Source organism: Choristoneura fumiferana, chromosome 17 (assembly GCF_025370935.1).
Source record: "Choristoneura fumiferana chromosome 17, NRCan_CFum_1, whole genome shotgun sequence".
Taxonomy (NCBI): Eukaryota; Metazoa; Arthropoda; class Insecta; order Lepidoptera; family Tortricidae; genus Choristoneura; species Choristoneura fumiferana.
Window position 1 is genome coordinate 509,971 of NC_133488.1, and position 12,417 is coordinate 522,387.

At 37.5% G+C, this 12,417-nt stretch overlaps 1 protein-coding gene across 1 annotated transcript; it reads left to right on the forward strand.

Moving 5' to 3' along the window:
• Nucleotides 1–2,115: 2,115 nt before the first annotated feature.
• Nucleotides 2,116–11,177, forward strand: LOC141436688 (putative inorganic phosphate cotransporter). Its single transcript, XM_074099700.1, has 10 exons — nucleotides 2,116–2,289; nucleotides 2,603–2,782; nucleotides 4,086–4,224; nucleotides 5,220–5,434; nucleotides 6,438–6,590; nucleotides 7,745–7,877; nucleotides 8,519–8,643; nucleotides 9,467–9,589; nucleotides 10,262–10,397; nucleotides 11,060–11,177. The coding sequence occupies exons 1-10, from the start codon at nucleotides 2,179–2,181 to the stop codon at nucleotides 11,137–11,139; spliced, it is 1,395 nt and encodes a 464-aa protein (XP_073955801.1). The 5' UTR covers nucleotides 2,116–2,178; the 3' UTR covers nucleotides 11,140–11,177.
• Nucleotides 11,178–12,417: the final 1,240 nt, after the last annotated feature.

The following is a 12,417-nucleotide window of genomic DNA, read 5'->3' on the forward strand; positions in this document are numbered from 1 at the left end:
GATAGCAGTATTTAATTCGTATGAAAAAAGGAAATTCTTAAGATTCCATTATTTTTAAAAGTCGCTGAACTAACGTTGTTCAGTTTGACGAGGACGATCTATGTTTTAATTATTTGCTCGTATTACAGACCGCACCTGTGTAATGATCTATGCACGCTTTTCAGCCAAGGTTGTTTAGGCACTTGACCCACGCGCCGACGATAGCGAGAAGCGAGCAGAGCGAGTAACTAGAAACGGTGGGCGAGCAGTGAAAAGCGAGTGTTTCGAGCACGACGGGCGATTACTCGCCCACTCGCTCGAGCCGGGCGGCCGCCAAGCTAACAGCGCTGAGCGAGTATCGCTGAGCTAGTTTTATAGCTCAGCGAGTTTTATAGCTCTTGTCGCTGCGACAAAAGATGTAAGAGCGAGTTCTCGCGGCAGTGTGAACCGCCAGCGATCAACTATTAATATATATGTCTCTTTTAGTCACACAGGATCTTATATCTTTCGTTCGTTTCTTGAGCGAGAAAATAGTCGATAGCCAATCGTTTTCTCGCCGGCGGTGAAACAACTGCTTTTTTTATAATTTAAAAAACTACGCAAATTGTATCACGAGAAAAAATTGACTGAATCAAAGATAAAATGATGACGTTTTTAATGGAAATTTTATAATTTTAGACGACGATACGTACGCGTCAGTTTTATCGCATCTTTTTATTTACTGAGAATACATAACGGTTTAATTAACTTTAATTATTTGAAAACAAATATTGTCCCTTCTTTTGTCATTCATTTTATAAAGATAGCAGGCCGTTTTATCATAATTCGCGATAGTTATTTTTGGACCATTTTTCTATGCATATAAATGGTCAAATGTATGTAAGCGTATTATTTAAAAGCAATTACTATTTAACTTATTATTTTTGGTTATGGTTTAAAATTGTTTGGATATACGTAGTTGGTGTAAAAGAAAAAAAATAAAATGTTAAAATATTTTTTTAAAATTCTCCGTATATAAAGATGATAGAGTAAGATGGATGATTGGTCTCATTTTTTCAGAAATACACCCGTGCAAAGTCAAACAGGTAGCATATTTTATAATAGTTAAGTAATACTATGAATTTACTGTCGGGACTTTCTCTTTAAAGTGGTCACGATTAGCTTCAAGTCCTGTTAAAGTCCCAGGAGTCGTATCACTAATATTTTTAAAACGTCACGCCGTTGTTTCATAGAATGATTTGAAAATTAGTTTATACAAATTTTGAATTTAACAATACAATGCAAACATAAGACGGTGTTACCCATACCGTCGCTTTGAAGTATAACAACATTTCATTCATAATCAAAGTCCTTTGAATCCTGACAAGGAGCCAGTTTGAAATGTATGACAGTAGGTGTATCATCAAACGGGAATTCTCATTTTCATTTGATTTGAAGCCAAATTACTGAGCAACCGTATACAATACACACGTATACAAAGGTTGACTCAGAGATCTGCAGGGATAAGTCCGCCTTTGTACTTAACACAACTTTTATTTATGTAATTTTTGTTTTTCTTTTTGTACAATAAAGAGTATAAACACAAACAAACAAACAATAGAGCTCCAGAATGTGTTTATCAATTTCTCAAGATTTTCTTGGTAATCGGTTTGGCTATGTAATTGTTACGTTGCTAAAATCTCATACACATACAAGGAATATTAAAATTAAACTACGATACGGGTATACTGAATACGTGTCGTGGAGAACCAAGACCAATTTTTATTCGATTTTTGTAACTTGATATTATGTATTTGAACGGTTCTCCCGTTAAGATTTTTTTAAACATACCATAGCTGGAACACGTTGAAACAAAAAAATGCTGGAAACTTCCGTTCAGGGTAACATCACTTCGTTGTATTTTGAACATCGACTACATGTACAGCAAAAAATTTGTCCTCCATAGTTAAATATTGTTAAAAACTTTTACAATGATTAATTCTGTATCTCAAATAGAACCGATATGGTATTTTTCCACCATTCAATCCAGAAAAGCTATTTTTTAGTCTACAAAAGTCTTAATTTCTCTTTTATTTCAGATGATACATCTCTTTAAATGATTCAACTTTATATTTTAATCCATCATCAGTTTCGTCGGTTTTGTGTTTGTGATTCATTATTTCTGCTGCAGGTAGAGGCATAGGCGTCCGTCATTTTCACATGCTACTGATAGCCTTCTGCGCTACCGTCATCTATGTCATGAGGAGTAGTATGGGCGTGGCCGTCCTTGCCATGACCGATACTTCCAAAAGCAACAGCAGTACTATTGAAGTAAGTTATACCTACAACATGTATCATTATAGGTATTTTTTGTTTTTTAGTTTGATATATCACTGTTATAATTTCATTTGAGTTCGATTCTCTTTAAATTTTTTCACCAGTGTTTTAGTTCGTCAAGACGTCTACTGGGGCTTTCAAAATTATAATTTATAATTGTCCATCATGAACCAAGCTGCAAACACTACCTAAAAATTTTACTGCAAGCAGGATCGAACAGACTCATGACGTAGTCAGTCTACCTAGCTTTAATCAACCTTGATGTATATGTGTGATTATCCACCAAAGACTTCTCTTTTCTTTCTAGATTTATGAATGGAGCGAGGAGATCCGTGGTGTCATCTTGTCTTCTTTCTTCTGGGGATACACCATCATGCAAATACCAGCTGGCATTCTGGCAAAGCGCTTCGGAGGGAAACCAATGCTTCTCTCCGCGCTCATCATCAATGGAATTTTATGCTTGGTTACACCAGCGCTGGCCAAAGTCGTAAGTTTTATTTTGACTCCTTCTCTTATTATTATTTTTAAATTGATAAGCAATCAATGGCCATTTGTTAATTTGTGCAGTTGATTTAAAATAATTTATTTACTGAGGGCTCATTACCGTTTTTTTTTTCTCAAGTCATTCGTTGATTCATTATGATATCTAATATCCTATCATTTGTTACAGTTTTTCTTACTAAGTAGAAAAATATTTTATTATTTCTCTATATAAAAGATTATAATCATAAAACAGGATTTCGTTATCTTAAATGCATAATTTAAATTATACGTGACAGTAACTTCATTTATTAAACATCTGAGATAAGATTTGAATAAATAGATAGTTAAATAACTCCATTATTATGTGTTCATAAAAAAACTAAGCCATACTTAAGGTGATATATTTAGAAAACAGGTATTATCATTCTGAATGAAAATAAACGTCATTATAAAACAGAAGCTCAAATTACTTGGCATCATACATTACGCAAGCATATATTTCCCCCTGTCTTATTCTACCTTGGCTTTGTTAGATCTTGTTTATTGTGGAGTTATTTTCTACGCGTACTCTAATAACTTAAGCCGTATTCAGCTGAAATACATCTTTCGCAATTACATTATTAATGACTAGTTTCTGTGACGTGAAACATTCATTTTGGCGTGACTTTGTTCATATTCATCACTCTAGCAGTTGTCAGGTCAACTGCTAGAGTGATTCGGAAATTTACAAATTTTTCATGGGACTTTCCAAAAATACATCAGGTCAAATAGGTCTACATTTACGTTGCATGAAAATGCAACAGCCGTCAAATGCGTCAAATGGTTAATGTGATGCCGTCTCCGTCTATTCGAACAAAACAAATAGAGACGGCATCACATTTAACCGTCAGTTTACACTAATCAATGGATGGTGAAACAGCCCCTAAGTATGCTTTCAGACTAAGCGGTTGAGATTTTGCAAATTTACATGCGTATGGGTATATTGAGATATAACCTATGTGTTAATGTCAAAATCTAAAGAAGTCTAATTGACTCCGCTGGATATAGGCCATCTATAATGAGCGTTAATTACGTCCTGTCCTTGAGTCAACGCGTCCAGCTTCTATCAGCAGATTTTTGCAGAACATCACTAGACGTAGGGTATCCTAGACTACGTTAGCAGAGAAGCGAAGATCTATTTATCGTACCCCTCATCTAAGTTTGTCTTGCTGTTTCAGCGTAAAGGAGTAAAACATTCCACAAACCTACATATTATTATTCTAATTGATTCTAGTCTCAGATTTCAGGCTTTTGTACTTTTTTTTCAGGGAAGCTGGATAGCTGTATGCATGGTCCGCATGACCATGGGTCTGACACAAGCTTGCTTCATGCCGAGCGTGCACACACTGCTGGGTCGCTGGGCCCCGCCTCAGGAGAGGACCAGGCTTAGCATCATTGCTTATACCGGTACGGCAATGACATTTATAACTAAGTTTAAACTTGCTACTATCCAACTACGCGGTGCAATGATGGTGATGTGGTGATGTCACGAGGAAGCAATAGTAACCTTACAGTTTACTTCTTTAAAATTAAGTCTCACCATCATCATCACATCAGCCATAGGACGTCCACTGTTGGACATAAGCCTCCCCCATAGACCTCCAGTTGCCTCGGTTGGAAGCGGCTTGCATCCACCGTGAATCCGCGACTCTAACCAGGTCATCCGTCCATCTCGTTGGTGGACGTCCTACGCTGCACTTGCCGATCCGCGGTCTCACTCGAAAACCTTTCGGTCCCAACAACCATCCTGGTCTCCGTGCTATATGGCCTGCCCATTGCCACTTCAAGGAGCTAATTCGCTTGGCTATGTCGGTGACTCTTGTACTTCTACGTATCTCCTCATTTCTGATTTGATCCCACAGATAAACACCAAGCATAGCTCTCTCCGTAGCTCGGTGAGCAATTCTGAGCCTATTTTATAAGACCTATAATAAAAAAAAATTAAGTCTATCTGAATATATTATGTGCAAAAAGGGTCGTTGTTTATAAAGTATTATACCGAATGTTGGCTCTGAACACTCCTCGCAGTGTATGAAATAAATATTTCTATTTCTAGGCAAGGAATTCTACAAAAATGATAACGAGACTGGATAGCGTTTTTTAAGGAAAGTAAAAAAAGCTATGAACTGTAAAAGTCATGTACATCAACTATATAACTTTACTCGTAGAACTTCGTATCAAGAAATTGGGGCACTAAAGTAAGTGTATGAGAACTATCTTCGAACCCAATGCTGATATCCTTGCCGTTCATGACAGGTATGATGTTTCGTTGAAGATACTCTCATGTTTTATGACTTCAATATCAATATAGCAACTATATTAAATTCCGGCTCCTGGGTCAGTTTACTTTTTGATCTCAGTGTCCTTCCTCGTATTAAATAAATTTACCGAACACATTCCAGGGATCCAGCTAGGCACGATCCTGACCATGCCAGTATGCGGCCTCCTCTCCCAGTCAAACCTGGGGTGGACCCTGATCTTCTACACGATGGGAGCACTTGCCAGTGGGGCCGCCGTGATCTGGTGGGCCTTCGCAGGTAGCACCCCGCGGGAACATCGCTGGATGAAGGAACCAGAACGGGATTATATCGAGAGCTCGCTCAATTCGAGTGGAAAGGTAGGAAAGATGGTAGTTTATATTTATTAATCAGTCAGTCTACTGCTGGATAATGAATCTACAAAAATGTGGCATTTTGCCTTCACCCTCTCGTTGCGTCCTGCTTTTGCTTTGGAGATCTATTACCTGAAGGGCGTTTTACTTTAATTAGTTGCAAAGCATAATTTATTTCGAATGTATTGATATTTTGGAGATTCATTCCTTTAATAAATTGCTATTGAACCATTTTGTAAATCAGGGTAGCTCATTATAGTTAATTCAAGCTCTTGCATTTAATCCATGACCATGATTTCGTCTATGAATAATTGGTTTATGACCATCCCGTGGTAACTAGGAAATTAAATGGGGAAAATCTATCCTATGCCTTTTTCAAGCTGGCAAACTACCTCCACACCAAATTTCTTCTTAAAAAGTTGAGTGACGATGATGATGATGATAACGATGATGTTGATGGTGATGATGAAGATGACAAGTTGAGTACGTATTGACCGTAAAGTTGTAACAAACAAACAAAATCACATTCATGTGTAAAATATTAGTAAAAAACTTAAAATTACACGCTGCCCACTTCTGTTTTTAACCCCCGACGCAAAAAGAGGGGTGTTATAAGTTTGACCGCTATGTGTGTCTGTCTGGGGCACCGTAGCTCTTAAGCGGGTGGACCAATTTGAATGCGGTTTTTTTAATTTTAAAGCTGGTTTTCTAGCAATGATTTTTAAGTATGTTTCATCAAAATCGGTTAAGCCGTTTTTGAGATATTGAACTTAGAAGTGACAAAGTCGGGGGATTTCCAACTTTTTGTTGGTTAGGTTATCCACTAGTGAAATGATGAGAACGTAAAAGTGGTATACGTAAGCCGCTGCAAACTTGCAGTAGAATCTTTTCACAATAAACGTTCCAGTGGCCTCCTTCATGCAAACAATGATAGCCCACTGAGACAGGGTTGTACCAGGTCTTGCTTACAGCGGTTCACTTAAACAATTTTTCGATTTGCTTCTTCCAGCCCTGTCCGCCCATTCCTTGGCGCAACATTCTGACTTCAGTACCTCTCCGAGCCACAGCCGTCGCGCACATCGGCATGAACTGGTGCTTCATCATATTTCTGGTCGAGATGCCGACATACTTGAAACAGGCGCTGAACATTGATTTGAGTAACGTACGTATCAAAATTAAATTAACTTACTTTGTAGGTACTATTGCAAAAGAGTCTTTAACGCAGTTTTCATCGATTAAACTATTTGGTCCAGCAGTTGAGTGGAAGTTCTGGGATTGCCCTGAATTTCTCCATACCTTCTAGGCAAACGTGTTTCATCTTAGCCCTCATCTTCGCCCTCCATCAAGCGAGATTGAGGCCAAACGTAAGCCTATTTGATATATTTTTTAAAAATACGAATGAAATTTAGAAGCAATTCAATGGTGTGTGTTAACTTGTTAAGTTCCCAATACGCACTGGGCCCGCGTGGGAACTACGGCTCAAGCCCTCTCTTTGTGAGAGGAGGCCTGTACCCAGCAGTGGGGCATATATAGGCTGAGATGATAATGAATCATTGATGATGATACGAATTTTCAAGAATTAAAACTTGGGCTTCGTTTACGTTGAATGATGAATCCCATTGCCAAATTTTAAGTAATGTAGGTAGGTAAAGTTGATGATTTTTGTAAAAAATTCTACATCAACACTAGAAAAAAAAACTGATTGTTACATTGATTTATAAGTGAAATGTAAACAGGTTTTGATGTTTTGAGCCGTACACTCACCTGCATTAATATCTGCCACAGCGGAGCGTGACAATATATCTGACACGTCCTATCAGTCTTAGAATCCTATCAGATATTTTAATGCACGATTTATTCTGTCCGATGTTGATGCTGCTGAACTGTACAATTGACATTTAACCTTAGGTTGGAATATTGCAATAAAATGTGTGTATTATTTGTAATATCCAAATTTACAGTTTCTACTAGCTTTGATGTAAAGAATTTGTTTGTAAAAATGTATTTTTAATACAAGCTTTTTTTGCTGAATGTACTTTTTGTTGACTGTGCTTGCATTGTCACCTAAACTACATTTGCATACCAAATTTCAAGTCGATGCCATTAACCGTTGAAGAGTTCCGCCCTGCGGAGACGATACTGGCATGACTACTAGGATGTCACTACCAGATTATTGTATTGTCACGCAATTTACATGTATGCCAAATTTCAAGACAATCTTACTACTGGAAGTTGGTCTAGTTTACTTGCAAAATTTGATTACAGACAGACAACGGGACAGGTGAAAATAAATAAAAGCTTGTAATAAAATTGCAGGGTTCAACTCTATCAGCTCTTCCGTTCCTAGCACAATGGGTCGTCCAGGTTATTGCCGGGGTGATCAGTGATTACCTATACAACAAGCAAATACTCAGTATCAGCGGTTGCAGGAAACTTTTCAACACAATAGGTAAAGTAAAGTAATGGTTGACCAGAATAATAAATAAAAACCTCGCCATATTGCGGAAAACCCAGAGAACTAATTTCTTGCAGTGGCACGAGTAACAATAAATTCAAATGTCATCTGTCTATTGCTGTCAAAGTTTAACGCTGTTTGCGCGTCGTATTTTAAAGTGTTATTTTGTGTTTGTGCGTTAAAATGCCGAAGCCTTGGAAGGAATATAATTCACAATGTATAAAAGTATTTGTCATAGAAAAAGTCTGAAAGATTAGAAAATATTCCTTTTAATAACATCACTGTCACCGTTGTCAATATGACTGGTAGGTGTCGCATAGTAAGCGTAAAGAATGTTGCAATATAAAACGTAGAAGTGCTGCCCTCGCGTCAGGTTTTTTATATTCCTGATCTGCCCTTTCTCTTTTTATTTTAACCGACTTTAAAAAAAGGAGGAGTGTATGAATTCAGTTGTATTTTTTTTGTTTGTTATCTCAGGACTCCGTCATTTATTAACACTGAAGAGAGAATTACAAAGGCGAACTAATCCCTAATAAGGGATCTCGTCAATCTAACCTCGTTAAGAGAAGTCAATTTATATAGACGAGATTTTAAAGATTTATATGGTGTATGTTGATGACATGCTTATGTTACAGGGTGCGTTGGCGCTAGCATAGGCCTGATCACTATGTCGTTCATGACCAGTGAACACAAAACATTAGCAGTTATTGTCATGGCCTTTACTGGCGGGATCCTTGCTTGCTGCTCATGTGGATATTGTGTAAGATTAAAACAATAAGGGTTTTCACAGAGGCGAAATATCGCTAGATGGCGTTAGTATCGTGAGGGCCGTTTGACGTTTGCTCGTGATTGGTTAAATAACTAAATGAGCCAATCGCAAGCAAACGTCAAACGGACCTTACGAGACTAACGCCATCTAGCGATATTTCGCCTCTGTGAAAACCCTTATTATAGATGAAATGAAGAATCCTTTCCTTTTGTAATTGTCATGCAACTTCAGTTAGACTCAGTACCCGTCAAGACAGCGTGGAAGAAGGTCGTGTCAAGAAATAATAATCGATATACTATTCACCATATTATACTATTCGACGTTATTTTTTTATTCTTTCCATCTAATCTATTTTGATGTGTATCGAATATGTGTGATCAAATGTTTCTCTCTGTCTCTCCCTCTCTCATATAGAGTGGTTTACCCGAGTCAAGATTTTTATTCAATTTTTGTTTGCACGACATTTTCTATGTAAATTGATCGTGGTATATAAATAAAATAATTCATAAAAACGTCGGCAACATTTGGAAGTAGTTTCCGAATTCTCACGATTGGAGCTTATCATTAACTATAGTCATACTTGTTACGGCCATTTTTTGGCCGGATGCTGCACTTCGTGACGACAGTGATAGTACCTAAACTGATTTTGACTTGAAGTAAACATCTCCGATTAGACCCTTGAAGTAAAAAATCCTCACTAAATCACCATCGACGATTACATTTCTTAGTATGCTTGTTCATTACATTAGTTTTACGAACAGATTTTGCTTATTGTTGAAAGTTTTAGGATGCTAAAGTTATAGTATTGTTTCAGTTGAACCACATCGACCTGTCGCCTAACTTCGGCGGCGTCATGTTTGCCATCACTAACTGCTTTGCCAATCTCATCGGCATCTTGGCTCCTTTGAGCACAGGATTCATTCTAGGAGACCATCCCGTAAGCAACAAAAAATTTAGTCAAATTTATTACATAAAATACAATTAGTTTTGAAGAAAATCTTGATTTTAAAAGCAAAATAGTTTTTTGAGATCGCTGGTTGAAGTTGGAAACCGCATTTTTTGGATTAACGTGTCAATTACACAAACAAACAACAACTAACAACACTTAGCCCTCAACCAACCTCCCGAAAACAAAATTCAAAAAAACTTTTTCTAAAATTATCTATTATCATGTTATTATCAAATATGCGAATCAGCTCGTTGAAGTGGCAATGGGCGGGCCATATAGCACGGAGAACGGATGGCCGTTGGGGCTGAAAAGTTCTCGAGTGGAGGCCGCGGATCGGCAAGCGCAGCGTAGGACGTCCACCAACAAGATCGACGGATGACTTGGTTAAAGCCGCAGGTCTCGGTGGATGCAGGCCGCTGCCAACCGAAGCAACTGGAGGTCTGTGGGCGAGGCCTATGTCCAACAGTGGACGTCCTACGGCTGAGATGATGATGGATGATGATGATCAAATATGCTAATGCAGTAAAAATAGTGTTGTTTTAAAAAAATGCAGAATAAAAGTAGCTCGGTTATGCGAGTTGAATCGAATCTAGCATTTAAAGCTTCATGCTCAGAGATATCTTCTTTAACTCTTTGTAATGCTGTATCTTTTATTTGCAGACTGACATTGCCAGATGGCGGATAGTGTTCTTCTTCGCGGCAAGCCTTCTCCTCGGCGGTGACATCGCTTTCAGGTTCTTCGGCACCAGTGAACTCCAAGCCTGGAATGACCCCTTGCCTGACCAATACGAACTTGGTAACATCCTTGGCGTCATTAACTATAATCATTTCATTTCATTGATGTTTTAGCATTTTCATTTGTGTCATTTATTTTACACCTTTATTTTCTTTATCTCCCGACGCAAAAAGAAGGCTGACGTAAGTTTGACGCCATTATGGTATCTGTCTGTTGCATCGCCACTGTCAAACGGATAGACCGATTTTAATGCGATTTTGTTTCCGTGAAAGTGAATTTCCTTGCAATGGTAAAAGCCATTTTTGATATATTGTACTTTGAATGACAATTTTGTGGGTTTTTCAACTATTATAAATTGATTAGTTTAGTTATTAGCTTTATAATGGCCCATTACTTAGTATAAGTTTTGACCAACACAATTTTTGGTCTTTACAATAATATGATTCCAGAGTGTCTCGCCATCTCATGCATGGTGTGCCTTGTCATCCCTGGCCGCTTTCCGGCACTCATCAAGTGGTTGCAAGAGCACACCTGAAAGGGTGCATACAATAGACGCTCAAGTTCACCTTATAGCCATTCAGATTATAGAAATGGTAAAGATAAAAAAAAGAAAAATAGGAATCTATGTTTTGGAGGTAGTTCAGAATAAAAAAGAAAATGTAAAAAAAATACAATAACAAAATTGTATAAAGCAAATGATATAACGGTTAAATTTGTTACAGCCAAAGAAAATACTATGACAACGAACGAAGAGAAGAAGATTCAAGAAGTATTATACAGCTTCCAGGAAAATAAAGACTAAATAGGATAATAAGAAATAAACATGTTATTTATGCAAAATGTGTTTATTTTTATTAATACCCATGGATACTAAATAAGAAATATATTAATTGACTTATTACCCCCAAGTTAAAATTCTACATTCGTAATTTTTTTTTTGTCCACCAAATTTACGAAGCCCCGCAGGACTGAGCTTCTATTTGCCCTTCCAGCTCCTGGAACTACCCATAGACCTCAACTCACCCTGCGTTTCGAACCGCTGAACGAAATTGAAATAGTAGATAGAAAGAAATAGTTATTTGTGTCACATGGGAGCAAAATGGCGTATTTACGGCAAGGGCTACATTGAATCCAGAATGTAGCGAAGGATTCTACAATGGAATCCTGAGCGTAGCGAGGGATTCTAAAATAGAATCCTGATCGTAGCGAGGGATTCAAGCGTTAACGCCCAAGATGAAAATAATTTTGCTCCCGAGTGGCTCATACAACTTTTCCCACCGAGCATTAAGAAACTTGAAAAAAAATCTATTATTAAAGATCAACCAGCTTAGAAAATGGCATGGATTTACAATTCAATCAACGAACTAAAAGAATTTCCTTACCTTTATTTCCTTAACTAAAAGAATTGATATGGACCTCCGCAAAGTAACCCCTGATTCAATAAATTAATTCAATCAACTTCAAAAAAAATCATTTTCAATAAAACACTTAGAAAAGCCATGAACAGAAAAGTTGCACTTTGCTCCCTCTCGTCAGGGAGGAAAAGTTACTTTTTTGAAGGAGAGGTGTGAAAAATGTTAATATGTTATACGCATTCATATTAGTAAAGCAGCCTTTAAGACTAAGCTTAAAAATGCACTATTAGAGGCGTATACCAAGTAGCAAAAGTGGTTGTTAATTGTAGGTTGTTAATTTAACTCGGCTTCATCTTAGTGTTAATATGCATGTCTGCGCTAAAATATTAATATCATTAGCATTAGAATAACTCAAACATCGTAAACAATTAAGTAACGTGATTTGAGCGCGGCGCGCCAACAAACTGGTCTCTCCAGTTTGGCGCATTTATTGTAATTGTGTAAATTGTAATTATTTATATATGAATAAATGATTTCTATCTATCTATCTATCTATATTTGAAACGCCAAAATATACGCCGTAATAACACTAAAGATTTGGCCCGAATACGTGCGACCGGGAGCTAGGCGAGAGTTTTCTCTGTTTATTGCGAGGCTAAGATATTCACCGCACAAATGAACCGCAAATCGCCCGCCGCAACATCGGTCGCACTCAGTCACGCTCG

What these genes read in the sequence shown, in the direction of transcription:
- LOC141436688 (XM_074099700.1), top strand. Translation starts at nt 2,179, where the DNA reads ATGCTACTGATAGCCTTCTGCGCTACCGTCATCTATGTCATGAGGAGT. An exon ending in CACCAGCGCTGGCCAAAGTC is followed by an intron (nt 2,783 to 4,085) that starts GTAAGTTTTATT and finishes CTTTTTTTTCAG; the next exon opens with GGAAGCTGGATAGCTGTATG. An exon ending in TAGCATCATTGCTTATACCG is followed by an intron (nt 4,225 to 5,219) that starts GTACGGCAATGA and finishes AACACATTCCAG; the next exon opens with GGATCCAGCTAGGCACGATC.